Genomic DNA, 25,884 nt, shown 5'->3' with positions numbered 1-25,884 from the left:
ATGTACTGCGAGAAAGGGTCGGAAGTCAGGTGGATTCAAAGGGGTAATGGAAACATACCTGGGGAACAAAGAGCCTGGGCCCAATACGGAGTACCCGAAGTCGAAAGAAGAACGCCTCTCCGCCAGATTTTGACCATTGACAGCGAAATCCTGGGGAGGGAGCGTGCGCGGTCTAGACCTCTTTAGGAATGAATCAACGCGCTAGCGTGGCTCTAACGCAGCACCCCGGGACAATCCTGCCATTCTAATTGCACGTGATATCTATTTTTCTATCAGGCAGTTCCAGAAAATTTCCTGAGGTGGCAATCCGGGCTTGGCATGGTCCAAGGCTTACTCACGACAATGCCTCCATTGGCTGTAATCACTAGCGGCCCGCCGACGCGATGGGCGACCGCCCCGCCTCAGCCACCTCAGATCCTCTCCCATCCGTCAGTTCTTGGCCCGCCTTCCTTGGCGCTTTCTTGGTCCCCTTCTCTGATTGGCCGCGATAGGCTTGACTACTTGCTTCTCGTTCGGCTGCATGATCTTGACTGCACCATTGGCACCTTGTCGTTACCTTGTTATCTCTTCGTGCCATTTCTCCATCGGTAGTGTCTCCTTGTCTTTGCTTGCAATTGCCTTGTGTAGCCTGTGGGCACACTTTGTATGATGTGAACGACGGCGTGGGCTGACCCCGGTGCTCTCCTTTAGTTGCCGATGTGCGCCTCTCACATGCGCCGCTGACATCGACCCTGGCTACCTCAATGCTAACTGATTATGAAAAGCTCCTTGGTCCAGCCTGATCCTGGTCGCAGATTATCATTGTACAAGGAAACAGGGCAAATGTAACGCAGCATGCACGTCAGGTCCGACTGGCTAGAGGTGCTTCTCCTCGTCACTTTCTTCCTCGCCTTTCGAGGCGATGGCGATCAGCACTCAAGATAAATAGCGAGGTGATACCCCTCTTGTGCGCTTTGCCTTTGTACCATCCTCTCCTAGGTGAAGTGGACCGCTTCCCATCTTCCGCTACCCCAATTTCCTCATTTCATTTTGACCGTAGGAATTTCATCACTATGACCGACCTCCACCATCGTGACCCTCACCATCGCCAGTCTAGTTCATCGCCGGATACCCTCGAAAGGGGTTATCCAGATGATGTTGCCAAAGGCGGTTACAGTGAGAAAACAGGTGTTCTCGTCCCAGGACAAGCCCATGCTGTTGAGTATGAAGAAGGCCACCGGTTGCATCGTGGCCTCAAGGCTCGTCATATCACTATGATTGCCATTGGCGGTGCTATTGGTATGCTCTCTTCCTTGAATACTCAAATACAAATCTCCTGCTAACAACGCAACCCAGGTACTGGTTTAATCATCGGAACTGGCAAGGCTCTCGCCCGAGCTGGTCCAGGTGCTATCTTCATCTCATACTCGGTCGTCGGTTTCATCGTATACCTCGTCATGTGTGCTTTAGGTGAAATGGCTGCCTGGCTTCCTCTGTCCTCCGGTTTCACTGGCTACGCTGTCCGGTTCTGCGACCCTGCTCTTGGTTTCGCTCTGGGTTACACGTAAGGATATAGACCTCGAAATTTCCGCAGACAGCTAATTTCCTCGTGCTCAGATATTGGTTCAAGTACATTATTGTCACGCCCAATCAGTTGACTGCTGCCGCTCTGGTTATCCAGTACTGGGTTCCGCGAGATCGTGTGAATCCTGGTGTCTTCATTGCTGTGTTCCTGGTGACCATTATCTGTATCAATTACTTTGGTATCAAGTTCTTCGGCGAGTTTGAGTTCTGGTTGTCCACCATCAAAGTTATTGTAATTGTGGGTGTCATTATCCTATCACTTGTGCTTGCCCTAGGTGGTGGTCCAGATCACGACCGGAAAGGGTTCAGGTACTGGAATGACCCTGGAGCGTTCAACACCTACATCGAGAAAGGCGCGAGTGGACGATTCCTCGCGTTTTGGTCCACTATGGTCACTGCCACGTTTGCCTACCTCGGAACTGAGTTGGTTGGTGTCACCGTCGGCGAGGCTCAGAACCCACGAAAGACGATTCCTCGTGCCATCAAACTCACATTTTACCGAATCCTGTTCTTCTACATTCTCAGTGTCCTCCTGCTCGGTATGCTCGTTCCTTATGACAGCGAAGAGCTTGCATTTGCCACAAAAGCCTCCAACTCAGCAGCCGCATCTCCATTCGTCGTGGCGATCAAACTCGCAGGAATCGACGCATTGCCCGGGATTCTCAACGGCTGCATTCTGCTTTTCGTTTTCTCTGCCTCCAACTCCGACCTTTATATTGCCAGCCGTACTCTCTACGGCCTAGCCAGCGAAGGCAAAGCTCCCCGCATCTTCAAGAAGACCGATGCAAGGGGCGTCCCGATCTACGCACTAGGTGCCTCCGCAGCATTCGCCTTGCTTGCATTCATGAACGTCTCGGACGATTCCAAGGCCGTCTTCACCTACTTCGTGAACCTCACTACGATCTTCGGTCTCTTGACCTGGATCTCCATCCTCATCGCACATATCTACTTTATTCGAGCGCGCAAAGCACAGAACGTGCCTGACACCGCTCTTGCCTTCAGAGCACCCCTCGGCGCCGCCGGCTCATACGGCGCACTGGCACTTTGCATTCTAATCGCACTGACCAAGAACTTCGACGTCTTCGTTCATGGATCATACGGCAACTTCGACTACAAGAACTTCATCACCGGGTACCTCGGCATCCCGCTTTACTTGATTATGATCTTCGGATACAAGTTCTGGACCAAAGCTAAGGGCGTCAAGCCCCATGAGGCAGATCTCTGGTCCGGGAAGGATGTCATCGATCGCGAGGAGGAGGAGTTCTTGGCCGCTAAGGCTGCCAAAGAGGCTGAGAAAGGGCCAACCCGTGGCGGCTGGTTCTACAGGACTTTCATCTCTTGGCTGTTCTAATTGTTCGATGTATGAGGCACTTCACGGCCAAATGCCAAACGCTACAGGTTATAATGGTTTACAGCTTGTGGGAGAACGGGAAAGCAAAGCACTTCTACACTGCCGTTGCTTGCAGTGGGTTTGGCTGGACAGGATTATAAGTTGGCTTGTTGTCCTTTCGTGCCCTCCCAGTTCCAAAAACCAGAACAGAAATGAATTACGAATACAATTTATCTACGTGTACAATGTACATTTGAGACCCAAATTCTCACCACTGTGATTGCGCATCCCCTAGCAGCATAAAGTGCGGTCCTTCAACTTATCCTACATATTCAAATAACGAACAGCTCAGTATCAACTTGACCTCAACAGCAGTCAATGGGACAAGGCGTAGCATAATATTCTATACGTCTGGATAGACATGCCACCAGGCAAAGACTTACCACGCAACATGGATCAGAGTGCAGACCGGAACCCAAGGCATCGAACAGCTTTCAGGCTTACTCGTACTGCTCACAGGAGCAGCGACATCCCGTGGTCCAGTACCATAGCGTATGGCACCACCACCCCCTGACACTCGGAGTCTGAAAGGGACCTCACCCCATCCAACATGGGAATGCCCACGCAAGCGAACAACGAGCAATTGAATACGCCGCATTTACCCCGCGGTCGGACGCCTAGAACTTGAGGGGCGCGAACCACCGGCTGGCCCCCAATTTCATTATCTCTATCCCTCGTATTTTTGGGCTCCTCCGGTTCGTATTCGGGTTAAACATATCCTGTACGAAATACACGAATGGCCGCCTATACGAGCATGTATAGACAGGTCGCCGATGTAATATAACTGGTTAGATGAATTGATGACACGAACGCATGGGATGCCGCTGGAGCTGGAATCGTCCCCACTGAAAAGGCGCCTCGGGACAGGCGCAGGAGATAGTCGGACTCGGTACTCAAGGGGTCAGTGAAAATGTTCGCTGTTGATTGCTATTTAGATAGTTGGTCCGTTCGTTGGGCAGCTGAGTCGACCGACCAGGCGCACACGAGGGTCATACAGATTTCGGCTCGCTGGCACAAGATATGTAAGCCGACCCAGCCAGATCTAGACCCTGCCCATGGTCTCATGTCACCTGCCTATCATGCTCACCAGCTCACAGGGGTCGCAGCATCCGCTGGCATACATAGCTACCTAGACTCAATAACTACGGCGTACTCGTGGTCGCATAGCCGTCACGAGCCTCGACTCAATTTGACTTCGGGCTCTGGCTTCTCCTGTTCTGCCCCTGCCTGCCTCCCCCCGTCGTTTTGCGTGCTTACAAGGGAGGCGCTCTGGACAGGCAGGCAGGTCAATACAACGTTGGAAGCCAAGACAATCACTTGTCCATTCTCCGCAGCCCTAGCCAGGTTTGGCAATACCGAGCACCGAGCATTAAGGACCGTATGGATGGACTACCTTGTAGGGTGAAATCCTACATTGCCGCCTAGTTAGAAGTCAGTAGGCAAAGAAATTGGTTCCAGCCTCTTCCCCCGCGTTGCGTTGCATTGATAAGTCTCGTGTGCGGTCCACCAATGAATGGGCCCACACACAATCTTCGTCATCTCTACTTGGCTCGATGGCTAGTAAACATTGACCAGGAAGTGATTTAGATGAACCCGACAGCGGTGGGACCATCGATATCGACTCTTCTGGTAGAATACTGATTTATGTACAATGACGCCTCAGCCAACGATGGCTTCTATTATCCCTGAAAAATGCCTTGTTGCGCCCAAAAAAAGCGTGTGTTCCTTATCTTGTATGGGTCTGGAGGTACTGTATGCCCCTCCATGCCCCCCAGAAATGTTCTCTAACGATATGCCCGAAAACGCCGCAACAAGGAAGAGCAAGAGACACAACTCACTTCGCTGCGATCTGATGTTTGATGAAGAAAAACGGCGCTCTCTTTGATGTGTCCAGGCCACACTCAACTTCTACAAACTCTGGTCGCTCGGTGCTAGTATTCCTCGAGCGGATTGCACACTTGTAGCACTTTCCAAAGGGTGAAATGTGAAGAGCTCACACTTGGTCCGCATCGCAACCAAGTGAACCCATCAATTTGCAGACCTTACTCCATTTCCATTCAAGCTGAGTACTACCTTGAGATTCTAGTTGAGAAGCTTTAGTGACGGCCGGAAAATGGGACCCAGTGCCTTCAACGCCAGGATGAGAAGGTCCAGGACCGACGCCGGACCCAGATCCCAGGGCTGCGACCGAATGAGTCGCCAAATTCTTAGATTGCATAGGGAGGCCCAAGGCGACCAGACGCCTAAGATGGTCGTGCGCTCCGTCCGCATCTTGAATCGCGAAGTCTGGGGCGCCTTTGACGCCTTGGAATAATGACCAAGCCATTGCCGGAGAGAAAAATGGCTTAGGAAAGGAGAAAAAGATGGCGCCAGCAAAGTGGTCTTTGAAAACCTTGTTAAGCCGCGTGACATACCACCCATAAGCAGTTGATATCTCTTTAACTTCTTTTTCGATTTCAGATATCGCTGGTCTTGCTGACTTGAGTAAAAAAACGACGAGTTTCTGATCATTCTCACCCCCTTGGTGTGTCAACTTTCCAAACCTGGGATTAAGAGACAGCTTCTCTAAAGCTTGCTTCCGGATATCAGCGACAGCAGCGGACGTTTCCTTGAGATCTCTCGCGACATCGACTAGTTTGGACTCATCTGCGACTATTATCAGAATCAGCCTGCAGTTGGAGCATTTACATCCTGATTGACGTCCAAATACCGGGTTATCTGTTCCTGTACACCAATGAGAGGTAAGGATCCGACTAACCGAAGCAACAGCCGTCGGACTTGGAGTTCGACAAATGTGGGCCAACACCTGAACTCCTTTTTCCTTCCAGCGGCTGTCGTTTGGGACAGTGCATTGGAAGCGTTTCTTGAGAAAGGTGGAATTCAGCATAGCCAGTGATGACGCTCCTACTCGACATCGAACAGTTGCACAAGGTTGACTTTTTGTTCTTTTACTGTCCGGATTCTGAGCTATTTCCCCGGCCGGATCTTGTTCCAGAGGCCTTCTATTACCCCGCGTGTTTAGAGGGTTAGGATTTTCGTTGAGTGGAAGATGTGTGATCGAGCTCAAGCTCGAGCCCATGTATAAGTCTCGTCCTTCACTAGACCTCCGGTCTTGATCCCGAGCCTCCGTTGGTTCTGGATGGTGAGACTGTACTTCCGATCCTGGTTGCCGTCTATTCAATCCTGGTGGAGCAATCGGTCCCTCAGTCTGTATAGTCGGGGGTGGGCGGGAAAGACTGATGGGTCCGAGTTGCGCTGAGGAGCTACCTGTCGTGTGCGCAATTAGCAGCCCGTTGGACCGACTGATGGGCATGACAGGTGTCGAGGCCGCAGAGCTCGCTGCCGCTTCACGACATGTCTCTTGTGACCACCCCTCCTCGACGATTGCATGCTTTCCGTTGGCTTTCTGTATCCGTCGAACAATATCCTCTGTATCAGAGTTACGGACGGGTTTAAAGCTTTCCTTGGCCATTGCTTGCAACTCATCAAAGGAGCTGGTGTTAACAAACGTCCTGTCCAAGTGCAACCTCACCCGGGGGAAGCGCAGAGTGAAATATGCAGCATCAGAAGGCTTCTCGAAGCCCGCCCCCATGACTTCAACGACGAAGGGTTTTCTGAAGAGTTGACCCGATCGTCTGGGGCCGTTTCTTTCGAAAGAAACGTCAAGACATTGAGAGGCCTCCGCAGCGTCCATCCTGCGATATTGGCCTTCCCTGTTCAGGTGAATGATATCAGCCTTCGAAATACAGTTGGTGTTAAGCACATCCACCACTCGAAACTTTGGCAGGGCCTGGAATTCTTCCACCTCGTCCTTGTTGTCAAAACAAGCGAGATAAAACGAAGTCCAAGACAGATCTCCCACCCCGAGTTGATCAACCACGAGCTGCTCTCGAAAGCCACCTATGATGCAAAGATCGACACTTTGTGCAAGTCCGGTAACATAGTCTCGCTTCAGCTTAATCACCCTGGGGCGTCGTTCCCATGAGAAATAGGGATCTTGCATACCTTTCAGGACCAGTCCCTCCCATGTCTCGCGAATGCTGCGTACAAATAGCGTGCAAAGGATGTTTTGTGCATCTCTTAGCCTAAAGTTCACCACATTGCGCGTACCAATCATGCCGACGCCGTCCATAGGGTTGACAACCTTCTCCAAACACAATCTCCGTTCTCTAAGAGGAGAATTCAAGAATGACTCGTTGTCCAGGTATAACAAGTCATAGTACATGATAATGAGATGATCGTCCTTGCTTCTAGGAGAGTCAGCAGCAGTCCCAATGTTCCTACCACCGTGGAGCACATGTTTTCGTATGGCGTGAAAAGGCTGGATTTTTTCTTTCAATCGACTCCATACCAGGAGTTCCCCTTCCAGGATACAATTTGCTTTTATCTTGCATTGCGCATCATCGAGTTGCAAACTTTCTTTGATAGCCCAATGAAGACCCTGGCGATCGGCTGTAGAGTCCTTACCGCTTTTTGAAAATATTTGGATACGCCGATCGTGAGGTTTCAACACATCAATATGGATTTGGCAATATTCCCCGTCGTATTTTCTTTCGACACTCATCGTACGCCCTTCTGCCATGTTCAAGCAATGCTTTATGCTGCGCCCTTTATCGTAAGGCTGGCGTTGTATCATAACTCCTAGCTTCGGGTGCATACACTTGGCTGCCAACTGACGAAACCCATCCCTATCTTCCATAGGCGGGTTGTGTGGTATGTTCTGCATATCTTCATGGTTAAGAGTGTTTATGGCCGCCTCAAAGGAGTTCTGAATCGCAAGTAAATCAGGTAGAAGGAAGTGGAATGAACGCAGAACTGCTTGTTCTGGAATTGCTGCCGAACTATAAGCTTTGAGCAGCATCCGCATCAGCCATTTAGCTTCCTTGCTGCTCAGGCGCCTCAGAATCGGCTCAAGGATTCTGTACCGAGGCCTATTGGTTCTGAAACGCTGCATCTGCGGTGCCAAAAAGCCCGAGTTTGCTGCAAGCTCACATAAGGCGGCGTCCAACTCTTCAAGCGTGACTTGCTTCCGCGCTGGGGGATTTTCTGCCTCATGCATCACCTCCTCAACAAGTGTTGCAAAGTCGGCTCCTGTGGTCCAGCTCTCTAACTTCGTCCGCCTTCGACCAGGGTTGGGAAGCCTGAGTGCATTAGCTACAATATCGGCTAAACGCTTTTCTCGTAACCCGTAAGTACGATGTGGAAGGCGATTTGGGAGGACACAGGCCAAGAAAGCAAGGGCAGAAGGGCCATGCCGAATGATCTTGTCGCCATGTTTCTTAAACCAGGCTAGTGTGTGTTGGCGGGCGATATCGAGAGAAAGTGGGTGGCCTCTGTTCGTGAGGCTCAGCTTGTCGAGCAGCTCAACGAGCCACCTGAATTGGAATTCTGTTTTAGCTGCCATAAATACCCCTAGCTTGATGTGCAGCTGCACCCGCCAGAACGAGGAGTTTGTTGAGCAGCAGATAGCTGCTGATCAAGCAAGTACGGATGGAGTCAGTAGCATTATTTAAATCAAAATGTATTCCTGCTAATATTGCGTTGTTACCAGTTTGAACTTCGATAAAGGATGAAGTAGATGAGGGCTGGAAGCATGTGGTTGCACCAACCCGTGTCACGAGTCGCGAGTTGCGACTTTGACGCGAACTTCGCGTGCTCACGTGCAAAAAGTTTGGTGTGACCCATACTACTTTCTACATTGCCTGTACAGACAGTAGGAACGATCCATGAAACCACTGTGCTGCCTTCCTGATTCACGAACTATACTTGCAATGGTATAACTATAATGATATGTAAAGGTCAGACTTTATCAAAACCATGTCATCCATTAGTGGCTCCCCTTCTCATTGCCCTCGCTCTAACTCAGGCTTAACTAAGTGTGTGAACCCAGTGGTCAATCATAATAATACTAGTCAATAAAGTCCTTCAATGTATATTCTTTTATGCCCGCCGTGTCGATGTGCATGGAGCCGAGGATGTTGTATGAAGGCATCCTACGGGAGAAAGTTTTGTAATTAACGCTCGACTGTCAACAAGTCGTCTTCTGCACTTTACCTTGGCTTCCACGTCTCGGTTGGCATTGGTCTAAAGGTCAAACTATAACGCCATCGCTTCTGTAGCAGCTGTGGGTATCGATTATATATGCCGCTTCCTGATTAACAGTGCATTAGTAATGCGTTCAAATTCGTAAGTAATGCTGGCAGTCGGTCTGCTTCATTGTGCCGTAGAAGAGACTTCCAAACCGCTATTCTCAAATGCTGGTGGTGCGAGGGACCAGAGTGAAGAATGGCCCGCCTTCCTAACCGTGAGACTTGAGCCAGAAATACTATCATCCAAGCGCACTCAACGGCCTTGGGCGTTTGATATCTTGAAGAATGCTTTTCCCAGGACTGGTGTTGTGAGAAGCTAGGTACTTTCCCGGTGGAAGCAGAGGCACTGGTCGACCAGCAGGCGTGTTCAAGAACCGTGAATGCGTGGAAACATCCTGTAGCAATGGTTACTCCTACGCAACCTTCTCATGCTGGGTGGACACGCGATTCAATGAAACAACTAAATGATGGTATCAGCTTATGCATAAGCACGACAGACGCAAGAGTGCTTACGAAAATCCTCCATGTCTCTCTTTTTGAGCACCTTGTTGTTTCTCGTCTTCCGTCCGTGCACAATATCGTCGAAGGTGACGCTGTCTTGAAGGAGGTAATATACACCGGCCATTACACAGAAGACACCGAACGAGAAGAGCCAGATTCGGACCACGGCAACGATACTAGTCTGCTGTCCTCCAACAAACCACCCAAAGAGGCAGAAGAAGGTGGCGAAAATATCAACAAGTAGAATGGCACCGGTGAGTTGCCATGATGGGATGCTCGACCAGAATGGGCCGTTAGCACGTGTGATGAAGATCAGCCAATTCTCTGACAGCGAAATTTGTAGAAAGAGTACAGCATCGGTATGGCCAAAGTTCTGGACAATTCCACCGTTCTCACCTTGAACAATCATCGTGGTCAGTGCAATCCAGGTCCCAGCAGCAAGGACGATCCCAAGTAAAATGGACATTCCCCAAAGCTTTGGTAGATTCCACTTAACCGGTGTCTTTGAGTAAGGAGCATTGTCATAAGCAATTGCCAGTGTTGCAATATCTGCGAAAATGGCGATGAAGACGACCAATTTCAGATTGAGTGATCGGTTGAGGATAGCAATCCAAAGGCCAAGGAAAATCTCGAGATGGAGTGACAGAGCGATGCGATATACCACGTACGCGTACATGCGATGGAAGATTTGTCGCGATGTCTTCAGAGCGTCGATGATTGCCGAGAGGCCGGGAGCCAAAAACACAATATCAGCTGCTGATCTTGCTGCGTCGGAGGCCCCTTCGACTGCAATGCCTGTGTTCGCCTTTTTCAACGAAGGAGCATCATTGACACCGTCTCCGGTCATGGCAACAAGGTAGCCACGTTGTTGAAGAATCTCGACCACATTATATTTGTGCTGTGGGAAAACCTCAGCAAATCCATCAGCAGCTTCAACAAAATCGTAAACCTCAGACCCAGGCATCGTGCCGCCACCCGCGAGCCCAAGTCTCTCGGCATTGAAAACATTTGTTCCCAAACCAAGTTGTCTTGACATTTCTCTAGCAATTCCCACAGCATCGCCGGTTAGCATTTTAATTGAAAGTCCAAGGGATTTGGCTTCATTGATAGTTTTAGCAGTGTCGTGTCGTGGCGGGTCTGCACAAGGCATGATCCCAAGAATTTCCCATGACCCCTCGCCTCTCTTTCGAGCAACACCCAGAGATCTGAAACCTCTAGTTGCAAACTCTGCCACTTTGTTCTTGTAGTCTATGTCGATTTCCTCTGGGATTGGATGATCTTCCTCTACTGTTCGGAGGACTACAAGTGGAGAGCCCTTCACACATATGATTCGCTCTCCGTGGGGTGATTCCACGACTGCACTGATCTTCTTGGAGACCGGGTCGAAAGGGAAAAATTGCACAACTTTGTATTTGGAAAGAGCTTGTTTCGCGCGGGGATAATATCGAAGAGCTTTCAGGAAGGCTTTGTCGATAGCATCCATGCCTTTTCTTTTTCTGGAGGCAGCGAGACAAGCGGTGAGCATGAGATCATCCTGCTCGACACCTTGAACGGTATACGGCTCGTGAAGAGACAGTTTGTTTTTGGTCAAGGTTCCGGTCTTGTCGGAGCAGAGAATCTGAACACCGGCCAGTGACTCGATTGCAGACAACTTCTGTACGATAGCTCTCTTCTTCGCCAGGTAAGCAGCACCAACAGCCATAGTGGTGGTGACGACAGCAGGCAAGCCGACAGGAACTCCGATAATGGTGATGGCCAAAGTAAAGCGAAGGATAGTAACTATATCATTTGAGCGGTAGAAAGACGATATCCAGACCACCAGAAGGGTGAAAACGACGAGAGCAAGGAGGACGGTTCCAATCCCATTGAGGACTTCCGTGAAATGGCCTTTACCACCTGAGGCAGCATTGACCAAAGCAGCAGCTCGCCCAACAAAAGATTGATCTCCGATGGCCGTGACTATCATGAAACATGTCCCTCGCTTGACTGCCGACGAAGCGTAACATGTATCTCCGAGAGTCCTGTCCATAGCAAGAGACTCCCCAGTGATTGATGACTGATCGACTTGTATATAAGCATCTTCGGTCACGATACGACCATCCGCAGGGATGATCGTGCCTTCATCGAGTTGCAGGATATCACCAGGAACAACCATTGGAGCTTCAATCTCAACCAGGCGACCCTCTCTCAGCACCACGGCCTTGAGAGCTAGGGTCTTTTTTAATTCTTCCACTATCGAACCGGCCTGGAACTCTTGAACGAAGCCGACCGTTGCGTTGAGAAGGAGAAGGGCACAAATGACGCCAAAGTCGACCCAGTCTTCTAAACCAGCGGCGAGGATGGCGGCAGCCTGTATCACAGAAGGTCAGTATAACCTGGTATTGAGCTGGTCATTGGCCAGGATCATTATGCGTACCTCCATGACAAATTGGATGGGACCGACGAAATAACCCAAGAATTTCAGCAACAGGTTTTCCTTCTCTTCTTTCATCTGGTTGAGACCATACTTTTTGCGGCGGGCAACAACCTCGGGTTCAATAAGGCCAACCCTGGTGTCTGTTTGAAGCATTTCTTCAGGGACACATCGTACGCCGCCCACTACCTCGATCTCTTCTTGAAGCTCAGCATCTGGATCGTTTGACTCGAGCTCTTCAATAAGAGCGTCCAAGTCGTCGTCGTCGTCGTCGTCGTCGTCGTCTTCTTCCCACTCGACCCTGGAATGCTTCCGGCCCTCTCTAGATATGGGGCCATTGTGGTGGCTAGCCTTCTCCGGATCCTCAGCGACGCTGATATGTATGTGAGGAGGAGTCTTGATGAGAACTGAGCCGGCGGAACTAGCGTCGGAGGGTATGTCTGCTACCATACTGGCTAAGGTATGGAGAAGTAAATCGCTGGCGCTAAGTCAGGTCCATGAGGTGCGATCAAATAGGAGTAGTAGCTGAAGCTGGTATTGAGGGTATGACTGTTGGCAAGGGCGACTACCGGGGAGGGAGTCACATAGACTGGAGCAGGAAGGATGGATGGGAGAGAAGTGATATGGTTGTGGTAGAGTAGGTGCGGAAATGTAAAATGGAAATGTGTACTCGGTAGTGGGCAGTGTGGTGACAATATACGAGCGCAGGTGGTGGTGATCTTTGGTCGGAGCAGTGAGCAGTGGATTGTATCATTTGGGGAGTATGATATCGGTCCGCGGTACGGAGTACGCAGTACAAACAGGCGACCCAGGCGACCCAGGTGACCCAGTGGGCCAGTGGGCCAGTGCCCCCGACATACCTGGCCGGTGCCCAGTGCCCAGTGTCCAGCGACCCAAGGCACCAAATGATTAGGGTTCGGAGGGGTCCCGTGGGCTCCGGATGCCGCCTGTAGGCCTTGGGGAATTCTCTGATTTCCATCCGTAGGTACTCCGAACCTCCCCCCCCCGCAATGGGTGGAAAGTCTAACTGCCACTTTCAACCAAGGCTAACCTGGATTCACACCACTGACTTCATTCTGCAAATGATATTCGCAGCCAAGGCTCTGCACAACACCACAATCGTCCCTCGCCTTCTCTGTCTTTCGCTTGGCGAGACGTATCCTCAAAGAACGACTGGATCGTGATATCAATTAGTCTGCTAGAGAGGGGCGGTCTCGTGAACAGATCGACGTTTGTTCTTCTACCTCAGAAGAAGTCATTGACTCTCGTCCACCTACTTACTCCATGTGCTCGCGAATGCACGTGGGCATTTCGTGTTCCCCACGTGTTTTGCTCTCAAACTATGCGGTGTACGAGGATGTTGGTTGGTACAACTTTTGAGACAAAGACCAACTTGAATTTATCAGCAATTGCCTTTTTTTTCTGGAGAAGCTATCTGTCACGCTGTAAACAAGTAGAATAAACGCTGTCCAAGGGTAATGAGCTCCCCATAAGGATTGTTCGTCCCATGTGTGGTCAGCCACACTACATACTTAGAAGTTCGCATGCCAAGTCCCAGCATATGTCGACTGTACGGAGTATAAAGTGCTGGAATCCTAATCACACAACCACCAAAACTATTTATCATAGCATTCTCAATGCTGTGAATTAACCCTGGCGCCAGGACCGACGGCAGTGGGTTCTGTACAAGAGGGTATCATTTGAGACTCAGATCCTCGGTCTCGTGCTCCATTGCATAACGCCTTTGCAAACTGTCACAATCGTCGTAGACCATTCTTTCAACCAGGCTACCCCTAGTCTTGTTGCTGTTGCTGGAATGGGAACTGGAAACCTGGCGGAAATATTGGCATGCCATTAGGGTTGTTGAAGTTCATTGGAAATGGAGGCATCGATCCCATATTTACACCCGATCGGTCGCTGCGGTCGTGTCGTCGATCATCGTCTCGATGTCGTTCATCTCGTCCTCCGGGAAGTCGTGATGATTGTGGGCCACGTCTTCCGCCCTGGTCTGTTGCAATCCGTCGACTCATAGCTGTAGGTAGTTAGCATTAAAATCTCGCATTCAAGCATGAAAACCGTACCCTTCGAAGACACTCCAGCACCAATCTCAATGTCGGGCTCTTCAACGACCATGAATTGCTCAATGGGCAACCCGCCAGTACCACCGTATTCGGCGGTGAGTAGCCACTTGCGATCGGCATCTGTCAGGCGTTCAATCGGAATGATACTAACACCCGTTTGATAATCGCTGCAGTCGCGTGGCCCGAAGCCTACGCCCCATTTGGTCTGTATCCGTGTTAGCATCGTAAGGGAAAGCAGGGGATCAAGTTGCGTACACGAAGTTGAGTGTCGCCGGTCTTGTACTCTTCCATGCCATCGCGGGCCTTCTCTGCGTCTCGACGATTGACCATCTTGACAAATGCATGTCGTTTGTCCACGTTGACGATGCACGTCTGGACAATTCCATATTGACTGAAGAGAGCGCGAAGATGAGATTCAGAAGACGTGACACCGCCCACAAACAATGTCCGGCTGAAGACTTTTATGTGGCCTTTGGGCAGAGTGGGATCTCTGGTTATATTTTTGGGACCTGGTGGTGGGAGCTTCTGGTCACCGCCAGGTGGAGTGGCCGTTCGTCCTCTTCTACCAGCAGGGCTGCGTTGACGGTAGTCGTTACCTCGTCGGCTGTCGCGGTCATTACGATACTGGTCAGCTCCAGGACTATCTCGACGGCGTCTAGGAGACAGATCGCGTCGTCTATCATATCCTGGTGATCGAGACCGACGTCTGTATTGGCTCGGGGGAGACCGGGTGAGTGCATCACGTGACGGCCCGCTGGCTTGCCCAGCCCAATTGTTGGCCGCTGGCACAGGAAGTGGAAAAGGTACTCCATTTACGCCATTGTTTGCACCTTGCATGTTCAACAATTGGAGAGCGGTAGCCCATTGATCAGGCGGAATGCCTTGTGCAGCTAAAAGCTGCAGTAGTTGCAACTGAGCTTGAGTATCTTGAGTTACAGGAGCAGGATTTTGCGCCATCGTAACAGGAGCTTGTGGCTGAGGAAGAAAAGCAGCAAGAGGGTTCTGAGGAACATTTGCGGGACTCTGACTCTGTGCACCATTACTCATGCCCGCGAACAATGCTCCAAGTGGATTTACACCCTGCGCGTTGCTGGCAGTAGGAGCAAGGCCTGGGTTTACGGTATTGTTTGGCTGAAGGGTTCCATTGTGCGAGCCTAACAGATTATTCAAACTAGATTGTGCGGGTACAGCTGGGTTTTGCTGTGGGGCAGCATTCTGCTTCGCCATGTTCTTGAGGGCTTCCAGAATAGCAGAAGTGTCTTGCTGAGAAGATGCTGCTGGCGCTGCTGTTACGAGGTTAGAGGTAGGGTGCTGGCCAAAGGGAACAAATCCAGGAACTGGGGAGCCTTCTGGCGTCGTGGAAACTGAAGAAGCAAGTTAGATCGTAACTGACGAGAGGACACTCCGTTCCCCAAACGTTGTGATTGGGGTATTTACCTTTAGGTGCGTCAAGTTTCTCCTTGATAGAAGCGAGCAAAGGGGCGGGGAAAGTGTTTGATCGCTCCCAGATCTCGAGAAGCTTTTTGATTTTGACCTGCAAGGGAAAGAGAAAGGTGAGCGATATTCAAAGGTGAAGTGATTAAAATAAACTTGACGCGCGGGCTGCAGGCTTGATACTGATACAAGGACGATAGGCGTCTGGAGATTTTGACCGTCGTGACAATGATACGATAGAGATGTCAACCATACCTTTTGATCTTCAGGGGCTGTTGCAGTAATGTCGTTCATCAGGACGGGAAGCAGTTCAGTCACTCGAGTTACTCCAGCAGCAAATGTGCCATCAGGGGCTCCACTACCGAGCTGTTGACCTGTTTTTCTGGCTTGATCTACCCATTGTCGCGTTACAGAGTCTACAACATAGAGTACTCCCAACTTGTGTGGTCCAGGTGTTTTTTTGAAGTGTGTATAGATCTTTTGAATGAGGACTGATTCGGACTAGGAACTATGTCAGTGGGACAGATACGACGAAGAACAGGTAGACGTACTTGGATGTTGGCGGTGCAGAGGGTGGTGATGGCGTTAATCTTGGAACCGGAGACACCTGGGGGCTTGAGATTGAGCATGGACTGCAGGATCGAGTCCAGCTCCGCTACTGCGGACGACATATCGGAAAGGTTCTTGCCTACAAGTATTGCAAGAGTCTGGGGTCTAGGTCGACAGCAATGAAAAGTTTCTTCTGATAGAGCCGGGTCCAGTAATAAAAAGCGCGTTGTTGTGCCCACAAAATATCTTACAGACTTGTCAGGTACAAGTGAGATGAAGATGAAAAAAAAAGGGCGTGAGTGTTCAAGCAGCGTGTTTCCTTTCCTTTCCCGAACTTTGTGACGGTCTACGGTCCAGGTGGCAAGGACGCCTGCGTCTTTGGTGAAGACTTTTTCTGGTGACGGTTTGAGGAACGAGGGGATACTATCGGTCAAGGTACAGCAATAGAGAATCTGGTCAGCGCTGATTACAAAGTGATGCCGCTACATATGCGCAGGACGCGGGTATGAGTCGACGATGATGAGTTGATGGACGATGAAAGGAAGGTTGTTGAAAAGGTGAGGAGATGAGGTGTCAGGAGGACGGATGGGAAGAGGAAGGAAAGGGAAGAAAAAGCGGAGGCAGCAGCCGACAGGGACAAAACGTGCAGGTACATTCAGTCACCAGTCTTGTGATGGTGGTGCCTCCGCCCGCAATTCCCGGAGTGCGCATAACCACGTGACAGATGCAAAGGCTACAAACGCACCAAATAGACCAAACAGACCAAACACAGCAACAACCACCAGCCGCGATGTCACATGAGTAATTTCCGGAGCTGAGCGTGGTTGTACCATGGATGTCTTCGGAGTGCGAAAAGATGCAAGAGCGGAGTCCTTTTCCCACTCGTGCAAGTGCTCCGTACACGGCTGGCTGCTGATTGTTGAGCTTCCGGTCGCCGACATAAATGCGATGGTCGAGGCTCGTTGGCTGAATGACCGGGTCAACACAAAAATACCACTATCGCTCGTAATTGGTACATTACAGTAGATACGATCTTGGATGTTGGATTCTTGTAGCGAAACGGAAAGGGGTTTCGTTTTTCCGAGCCGTAGGGGTCCTCGGCCATTTTTCCCTCGGCCATTTTTCTACTGTAATATCTTGGGAAGTCTTTGGGGGCAACTAGGGTCACGATTCCGCTCTTTGGCCCCTAGCAACTGCCCTGAGGCCCCAACATGTGTAAGCTAAGTTAGCTTTGGCGAACTTGCTGTTGCTCTCCTCCCTGAACTCAACTTCTCCTCACTAGTTGCTACTACTTACTTTTTTCCTTGCTACCATTTTCTTGCGCTCCCTTCATCAATACTTCTCCTTGTCTCTCTTGAATTTATTTGTCTTTTTCATCTCATCATGGCCTCTTCACTTCGGTTAGGAAGCTCTTTGCTTCGGTCGACTGCCATTTCTTCCAGACCATTGGCCCAACAAGCTGCCTTCAATGGCATACGCTGCGCAAGCACCAAAGTAAGCATCTGCAGCCGTCCCACAAGCTTCGATACTGATCACTTTGTCACTAGTCTCTGAAAGACACATTTGCAGACAAGCTCCCTGCCGAGATCGAGAAGGTCAAGACTCTCAGAAAAGAGTATGGATCCAAGGTCGTTGGTGAGGTTACCTTGGACCAAGTCTATGGTGGTGCTCGAGGTATCAAGTCATTGGTCTGGGAGGGATCGGTCCTTGATTCTGAGGAGGGTATCAGATTCCGTGGCAAGACCATCCCTGAGTGCCAGGAATTGCTTCCCAAAGCTCCGGGTGGACAGGAGCCTCTTCCTGAAGGTCTTTACTGGCTCCTCCTTACTGGAGAGGTTCCCAGCGAACAGCAGGTCCGCGACTTGTCTGCTGACTGGGCTGCCCGTTCAGAGCTCCCAAAACATGTTGAGGAACTCATCGACCGCTGCCCCAGCGATCTGCACCCAATGGCACAATTTTCCATTGCTGTCGTTGCCCTCGAACAGACCTCCGAGTTTGCCAAAGCATATGCCAAAGGTGTCAATAAGAAGGAATACTGGCATTACACCTTCGAAGATGCCCAGAATCTGATTGCAAAGCTCCCTACTATTGCGGCTAAGATCTACCGTAACGTCTACAAGGATGGCAAGGTTGCTGGTATCCAGAAAGATAAGGATTATGGATGGAATTTGGCGAACCAGCTGGGCTTCGGCGACAATACTGATTTCATTGAGTTAATGCGCCTATACCTCACCATCCACAGCGATCACGAGGGTGGTAACGTTAGTGCACACACAACTCATCTGGTTGGCAGCGCCCTCAGCTCGCCATACCTGTCTCTCGCTGCTGGTCTCAATGGATTGGCTGGACCTTTGCACGGGCTGGCTAACCAGGAAGTCCTTTTGTGGTTGACCAAAATGAAAGAGTCTGTTGGCGACGATTTGAGCGACCAAGCCATCACCGACTACCTCTGGTCAACCTTGAAAGCTGGCCGTGTGGTTCCTGGTTATGGACACGCAGTCCTCCGCAAGACTGACCCTCGATATGTCTCGCAGCGAGAGTTCGCTCTCCGCAAACTACCGGAAGACCCGATGTTCAAGCTTGTCAGCCAGGTCTATAAGATTGCTCCTGGCGTCTTGACTGAGCACGGAAAGACCAAGAATCCTTATCCTAACGTTGATGCTGTAAGTTGCACCCATGCGCAGTGCTGTTTGGACATGAGAACTAACACTTAGCCAGCACTCCGGCGTTCTTCTCCAGTACTACGGTCTTACAGAAGCCAATTACTACACCGTCCTCTTTGGTGTTTCCCGTGCTCTTGGTGTGTTGCCTCAACTTATCATTGATCGTGCTCTCGGTGCGCCGATCGAGCGCCCCAAGTCCTTCAGCACCGAGGCATATGCAAAACTCGTGGGAGCCTCGCTGTAATTGGAACAGATCCGCGGTGAACAGAAGCAAGGGATGTACAATGCGATCAACAATTCTGTAGTTGTACAGGGAAAGGGAGGGGGGGTGGTTTTGTTACACCAGGGAGCTGTTAGGCCGGCGAGCCCAGCTCTCCGTGGTGGGGATTGCTGCGAATTGTAGAACTCTTTAATTGATGCCAGCCAGTGTTGAGTACCAAAATTCTATCCCGCTTCTCCTACTCTTTCCCCGTCAGGTTTAAAGAAACCAAAGCCAGCAGGTGTACTTTGACTGAGGTGTCGGGCCTCAATTTGGACTTGGCTCGGTAAATCATCATGTACACGATACGTAAAGTCATATCTGTGTTCTGGGTGTGAGAAGTGTCATCTCACCTTTTTTTTGTGGACACGTTGAGGCGTTGGGCAAAACAACGGAAGCATCCGCCCCACAATGGCAGGAATCAACCGAGAGGCGACTAACTAGCAACTGTCGGCGGGTTATTCAACGCCTCACACCTGGAGGCTAAGGGGAGGGATCTCCGGCCAAGGGATCCATCCCCTAGGCCTCCTCCGCCAATCCCTCCCTGTGCTCTCAGCCTCTCACTACCTCGTGCTCCGTGGGAGGGACTTTAGGTGTCAGTGAGCAAACTAAGCCGCCGCAGCTAATCTTTTTCGGGGCCTGATGGGGGCTCTCTGGCAGGCTGCGAGTGCGACAGTTAATGCTAAGCGCATCGTGGCTCGGAGGAGTACGAGGTACGAACGGGGTACAGAGCCCAAGTGGTACAGGCGATGGGCGGCTTGTCCAGATGGAAATCTGGTCGGGCTGCATCACAATCTTTTGGTCTTCTCCCTCAGCGGCCAACCGCCCGCAGCCAGGCGTAGGTACCTCCTCGTACCTCGTTCCCAGGTACCTCTGGCCCCTATGCCTGCTAGCACTGCCCTACCCTCCTTTTTGGGTTCAGCTGAAGCCTGAATGGAGAAGCGAACAAGACTCCGAAATCTAAGCCCTGTCTTTTCCTGCAAAACAGTCGCTGGATTTACCTGGTAGTGTCAGCGTCCCCCATCGGTAATCTGTACTCTCCACCAAGCCTGCGCTGCTCAACCTTCAGGAGGCATTATCTTCCTACTCGAACAATTTTGTACCTCCGGACTTGGTTCCTGCATACATACTCCGTGCACCTCCCCTCAATCCCAACTGGTCTTTCCCTTGCCTACTCTATAAACGCCATCTCGATCATTTCTCTCGCAACACAATCCCTCCCTCTCCGCTCCCTCCTAATAGTCTTCATCAACACCGGCGACGAAGCCCTCCTATTCCCTTGGTCAGGGCATTCCACAAGCACAATCCTCAACGATGTCCGCTCCTGCAGCCATCACCGCGCCGATTGCTGGCACCCAACGGATAGAGAAGAAGCCTGTCAAGTTCAGTAATCTTCTCCTTGGTGCCGGTCTCAACTTGTTCGAGGTGACCACCCTCGGTCAACCTCTGGAAGTCGTCAAGACCACAATGGCTGCAAATCGTTCCGATACCTTTGCAGGTGCCATGTCGAGGATCTGGGGTCGTGGTGGTATTCTTGGATGTAAGTGGACAAAAGCAATCCACGTGGATTTTCTCAATCGGCCTCGGTACTGACTTTCCTGCGTCTACAGACTACCAAGGCCTCATCCCCTGGGCTTGGATCGAAGCCTCAACCAAGGGTGCTGTTCTCCTTTTTGTAGCATCCGAGGCTGAATACTATGCAAAGACGTTCGGCGCTGGCAACTTCGTTGGCGGCATCGCTGGTGGCATGGTCGGAGGCGTGGCGCAAGCATACGCGACCATGGGTTTCTGCACATGTATGAAGACGGTGGAGATCACACAACACAAGCTTGCCGCTGCAGGTGTCAAGCCTCCTTCTACGTTTGCCACCTTCGCAGACATCTACAGAAGAGAAGGCATCAGGGGTATCAACAAAGGTGTCAATGCAGTTGCCATCCGTCAGACCACCAACTGGGGCTCAAGATTCGGTCTCTCCAGATTAGCTGAGACTGGTATTCGACGAGTCACCGGTAAAGAAGAGGGTCAGAAACTCAACGGTTACGAGAAAGTCATTGCCAGTACTCTTGGTGGTGGCCTCTCGGCTTGGAATCAACCTATCGAGGTTATTCGAGTTGAAATGCAGAGCAAGACTGTTGACCCCAACCGACCCAAGAACCTGACTGTCGGAAAAACATTCAATTACATTTACTCAACCAACGGCCTCAAGGGTTTGTACCGTGGTGTTACTCCTCGCATTGGACTGGGCGTTTGGCAAACGGTCTGTATGGTTGCCTTGGGAGACATGTAAGTTTTCTTCATCGATCAAACGTTGAATTTCATATGCTAACCCAACTATCCAACAGGGCAAAGGAATGGGTCGAAAAGTTGACTGGTGACAAGGTCACCGCAAAGCACTGAATCGTTTCCTCTCATTGATCTGGATATAAAGCAGGTTACCAATATTACTATTGTTGTTCTTCCAAGTTGTGGACTGGGATGAAACAGCAAACTACAAATTACACGGTGGACATGAGGGCTCACGAACCCATCCACCACCTAAGATTGCCACTTTGCTAGACGTATTGATAGACATACTTAGGGCGCTATTCTTCCCGGGGCTGGGGCGCAACTCGAACAGACAACCTTTTTGGCATTTTTCATCAATATTATGTGCCTTTTTTTTTTTTGGCTCTTTTGGTTCGTCTATGTTCCATTGCTTAGGGCAGAATAATTAATGATGCGGATTTGCTTCATCTACCTTTCGGGCCGACACCGGGATTTCAACCTTGTCTTTATGTGACCTCGGTATCTGCGGCTTACCATCTAGTGTTAGCTCTTCTACAGTATGTGAAAGCACTGTATCGACAGCATCTTGCTACTGCGAAGAGCAAGCTCTATCAATTGCTCTTCGAGTGAACATCAAGGTCGCTCCTTCCACGAGGTTGTGACCACGTGACGTCTCACGTGAAAAAACGGCAGTCCTCGACGGCGGGAACATGTGATCAACTTAAACATCAAGAAAGGAGACCATGCGGCCAGATCTCATAGCATTTATCAACCACATATGATACTGCTTCCATCTACCAAATCCCCAAGCAGGCGACAAGACTAAGCGAAACTCAAGCAATTCACTTCAACCGGAGATATTTCCCGGCACCCTCGGCTCTTCATCCAAGGGGGTTCAGCCTTATCGCGGGGCAGCCAAATTTTATCTCTCTCATACTTTTCGCCCAATACAGCTCAAGGTTTATCCCATCGTGTCTCGCTAAATCACGAGTTAGATGTTTTCAAATTGTGGGACAGAACCTGTACTTCATGATGATCTCAGTAATCCGATGACGGTCTATGCTCTGCCCTTTCCATGTCATGAACGAGATATACAGACAGGGGGGTTTCTTTGACTCGTCACTTGGATCATGCATGTGGATGCACGTGCTTATGATATATAGACAGACAGATAGATACCCCGAACTGTCCGTTTTCTTGACCTTTCCGCTGACTTCTTTACCGCCGCTTTGCTCCCCGTTACGTAGCGAAATCCCCATATACAGAAAGTATATTCTCTTTGAAGCGATCTAGAGTGTGTAAACTTATGTGAAAATGTCTAAATTAATAATATAAAGGTTCTTTGGTCACTTCTCAGCACTACTCATATGATTCCCACATTATATCTTACTTATATAGCTAATTCTAATATGATTCTCACTAGAAATACTAGAGCGCGGCTTCGAGGCTAAATAGATATGTTTTGCCACAACACTAATACCGATCTTTAAACACTTCTAGATCTTAGAAAAGTGTCAAACCCAATGTTTATTATTTATTCAAGATATTGAATAGTAGTGACTAAACTCCTGCTTCGTGCGACATCACGGTTTTCTATGGCTGAAGCGCTCAAGCCCTTTTTGGCGGCAAAGTCAGTCTCTTTTGGCAGTGGCAGAACAAGTCGAGGATCTTGAAGCCGACTTAGTGCAGGAATTATGTTCTAGAGGAAGGAGATACTGTATTGTTCTGATTTGGGCTTAATCCTTGAGCTACCATCCGAGACTTCAAAAACCTGCCTTACGACAAACCCTGCACAAGTGAATAGCCCGAACATCAGGTGAAGCTGGTGATTTCTCTACAACTTCCGACTGGAAATTGTAGTCATTTTAGTCCTCATCACGGAACTCAGCGTACACGGGTTCTGGAAGAGTTGCCCCCGCATCACTGAGTGTGTAGGATGTCAACAGAACCGAGTTGTCCGTTCCACTGAACGTGCCACCAATGGGACCCGCTTCCTACAAGTCTCTCGGTAAGCAAAGTGTGCAAGCAAGATAGCAGGGTCCATAAACTCACATGCCGCGCGCCATTTGCGTATCTGACAAAGATCCTACCAACCCATTCAAGTCCCCGACACTCGACTCTCTTGAAAATGGCATTGTGCTCTAACTGCTTTTGCGCCGGCACGGTAACCTCCTCGGAAAATTGGTGTGTAACCGTCTCCTCCTTCGCCAGCTCTTTGGAATGCGAGAACGTGCCACTGATTTCGGAAAAGGCAGAAAACCCTGCCGTAGCGGTGCCGCTCACGAAGCCGGCGTCTGCAGAAACACTGACCTCGGCGGATACCTCGACTCCAACGGTAGTGGTAATGCTGCGGTCGAGCTGGAAGCGGCTGGACTTGGTCGTGGTATATTCGTACGCAATGGTGGTCGTAATAGGATCCGCAGTAGCATTCGTGGTAGCTCCAGCCGAAGTGGAAGAGGGTTGACCTGTGGACGTGGTCATGCGGCTTTCGTCCCAGATGATGCGGTCAATCACAATTTCGTAGCCAGTTGGCGGGTTGGTGACCCAAATCGGCTCGAAAGCGTTAGGGCGAGCATTGAAGTCTGTGGCAAATGCTCGAATACCGAGAAGCGACATATCTGGTAAGGGCGGCTCCAAGATGAGAGGAGTACGGTTATTGTCCCCCTGTTGCTCGTCCGGAAGGCCGCCGAGACGTTTCTCATCGAAACTACCATCTATAGAAACGCAACGCATCATTAGTACAGTCGAGAAGGCCTGAAATCTTGCGACTTAGGGTGGGAACATCAAGCCGGCGAGGTCGGCTACGTACCAGCTTTCTTGACAATTGCGAAGATCATGTCAATGTTTCCCGAATGACGAACGTACAGGGACACGATCTGGTCACCACTTTGTAAGTCTAGAGTGATCGCTCTGTTCGACGACGCCCCGAAAAGGGCACTCGTAAGTTTCGACCCTGGCTTTGTCGTGTCTTCCCAAGAGAGTCTGAAGCCGTGAACAGCGTACCCACTATCTTTCGTTGACCACACTTCTACCTTGCTGAGTCTTTTGTTCACTGGATTTCCAAAACCCAAAAAATGCGGGTACTGGTATCCTACAACCGGACCGGCGCGGGCTCCAACCCAAATATTTGGTGCATCGTGTACGGTTGAATCACGCCATAAGAATCTAATGCCAACCAGTTTCGATGAGTCCGCGTTGTGTCTGAGTTGAAGACCTTTGAGAACTTGAGCTCTCCTGATAGGTGCGCCTGCTTCGTTGTTTAGATAGCCGGACAAGATGGTGATCTTGTTGCCACTGTTGCCCCATGAGGAGGAAATTCGGCCTGAGCTTGTTTCAAAACTCAGGCCGTGAATCGAATTGTCGGCAGCTTGATAGACTCTGGCGCTCTGCATCATCAGTCAGTCTTGTGATCTCAGATGTATGTACCAAATTTGAGGTTTGCTTACAATTATCTCCTCATCTGAGTTCAAATTATGTCAGTGACTTCTTCCAGTTGACGCCTCAGGCGTGTACTGACCGGGAAAGAGTTGCCAAATCTCATCGTTCGAGCCGAGTGTGTTGGGGAACAAGCGACCTTCCTTTGTGACGTCGTTCCGCCAGGTTACAGCAAAATTCGTCGGCACTTCATTCACTCTACGGATAGTGATTCGCTTTATAGCAGGATCAAACTCTCCGTCGGCAATGTTCAAGGTAGTGGTATGCGTATAGCCGGTACCACTAATCCACGCATCTGGGGAAGCGGACATCGTTGCGGAAAAGTATTATGTTCCTTGAAAGTCCTTGTAATTGGAATACCTGCCTAAACCTTCAGTGACATAGTCTGATCAATAATTAGAAGGCGTGAGATACCTATTGATCGCCAAAATCTCGAATGACTTCAGGGACTGTATGATGATACAACCATTGTTGCACGGCAAAGGGGTGGTTTAACTTTTATACCTTGTGGTGAAAGTTTTCCATTCATCGATATTATGTCAACCTGACTCTAGCGCTTCCCAGGTCGTTGGCGGTCAGTCAGGGGTGTGCCAGCGCTCAATATCAGCTTCAATCCGCCAAAAGAGTGACTGTCTACTCCGTAAAACCGTAAGAGACATGTAACCCTAGGTCAGTCCAATGACCACAATGGCTTTTCAAAAATATAACATGGTACGGATTCAGCTCCTCTGCGCCGAGGTAGTAGATACGAGGAATTGTTTCAGCTGCTCACCGTGTCGATGCCTAAGGCATTTGAAAATCTGTCCGTCATCGCAACACGCCCCTCTTGGCCCTGGCCAGGCAGTTTCGCACCAGGCGTGCTTAGTTGGCAATGCTGCGTTCGCTCACTCAGACCACCGATTACGCGACTACCTGGGCCTGCATTTACGGCTCGGGGTCCTTATGTTTCAGGTCGGATGAGTTATCCCTTGTGGGGATACCAACTAGCTAATGTAAGCACAGAGAGGATGGTCATTATTCCTACCGTACTAGTACCTGAAAGTGATTGTCGTGTAATACGCACAACTGCTGCGCGGCTACCCCTCTATACTACAACGATGTCAACAAACTTGCACATATTGACAACTATTGACAACCACTGAGCACTTGATTCGTCTCCGGAGCTAGAGCTAATGAAACTCTTCACTATACTCTCAGGAGTGGCCGATGAATATAGGATCATCGCTGTACTGAGCAGCGGTT

General features: G+C 50.2%; 6 protein-coding genes across 6 annotated transcripts; 3 read left to right on the top strand and 3 right to left on the bottom strand.

Moving 5' to 3' along the window:
* Positions 1-1,052: 1,052 nt before the first annotated feature.
* A1O9_01645 (uncharacterized protein) lies at positions 1,053-2,914 on the top strand (the record flags this gene model as incomplete). The annotated part of the gene is made up of 3 exons (XM_013410803.1): positions 1,053-1,278; positions 1,336-1,543; positions 1,597-2,914. The coding sequence occupies 3 exons, from the start codon at positions 1,053-1,055 to the stop codon at positions 2,912-2,914; spliced, it is 1,752 nt and encodes a 583-aa protein (XP_013266257.1).
* A 2,032-nt stretch (positions 2,915-4,946) lies between these two features.
* A1O9_01644 (uncharacterized protein) lies at positions 4,947-8,357 on the bottom strand (the record flags this gene model as incomplete). Its single annotated transcript, XM_013410802.1, has 1 exon — positions 4,947-8,357. The coding sequence occupies one exon, from the start codon at positions 8,355-8,357 to the stop codon at positions 4,947-4,949; it is 3,411 nt and encodes a 1,136-aa protein (XP_013266256.1).
* A 1,163-nt stretch (positions 8,358-9,520) lies between these two features.
* A1O9_01643 (plasma membrane ATPase) lies at positions 9,521-12,406 on the bottom strand (the record flags this gene model as incomplete). Its single annotated transcript, XM_013410801.1, has 2 exons — positions 9,521-11,893; positions 11,960-12,406. The coding sequence occupies 2 exons, from the start codon at positions 12,404-12,406 to the stop codon at positions 9,521-9,523; spliced, it is 2,820 nt and encodes a 939-aa protein (XP_013266255.1).
* A 1,343-nt stretch (positions 12,407-13,749) lies between these two features.
* Positions 13,750-16,142, bottom strand: A1O9_01642 (uncharacterized protein; the record flags this gene model as incomplete). Its single annotated transcript, XM_013410800.1, has 6 exons — positions 13,750-13,988; positions 14,038-14,242; positions 14,293-15,401; positions 15,475-15,571; positions 15,727-15,972; positions 16,023-16,142. The coding sequence occupies 6 exons, from the start codon at positions 16,140-16,142 to the stop codon at positions 13,750-13,752; spliced, it is 2,016 nt and encodes a 671-aa protein (XP_013266254.1).
* Positions 16,143-17,403: 1,261 nt separating this feature from the next.
* On the top strand, positions 17,404-18,927 carry A1O9_01641 (citrate synthase, mitochondrial; the record flags this gene model as incomplete). The annotated part of the gene is made up of 3 exons (XM_013410799.1): positions 17,404-17,514; positions 17,568-18,683; positions 18,739-18,927. The coding sequence occupies 3 exons, from the start codon at positions 17,404-17,406 to the stop codon at positions 18,925-18,927; spliced, it is 1,416 nt and encodes a 471-aa protein (XP_013266253.1).
* A 1,329-nt stretch (positions 18,928-20,256) lies between these two features.
* A1O9_01640 (mitochondrial DNA replication protein YHM2) lies at positions 20,257-21,339 on the top strand (the record flags this gene model as incomplete). The annotated part of the gene is made up of 3 exons (XM_013410798.1): positions 20,257-20,482; positions 20,553-21,225; positions 21,285-21,339. 3 exons carry the CDS (start codon positions 20,257-20,259, stop codon positions 21,337-21,339), a joined length of 954 nt encoding a protein of 317 aa, XP_013266252.1.
* Between the last annotated feature and the right edge of the window lie 4,545 nt (positions 21,340-25,884).

The sequence above is a fragment of the Exophiala aquamarina genome, assembly GCF_000709125.1.
Source record: "Exophiala aquamarina CBS 119918 chromosome Unknown aczIA-supercont1.1, whole genome shotgun sequence".
Taxonomy (NCBI): Eukaryota; Fungi; Ascomycota; class Eurotiomycetes; order Chaetothyriales; family Herpotrichiellaceae; genus Exophiala; species Exophiala aquamarina.
This window is presented reverse-complemented; position numbering and strand designations above follow the sequence as displayed.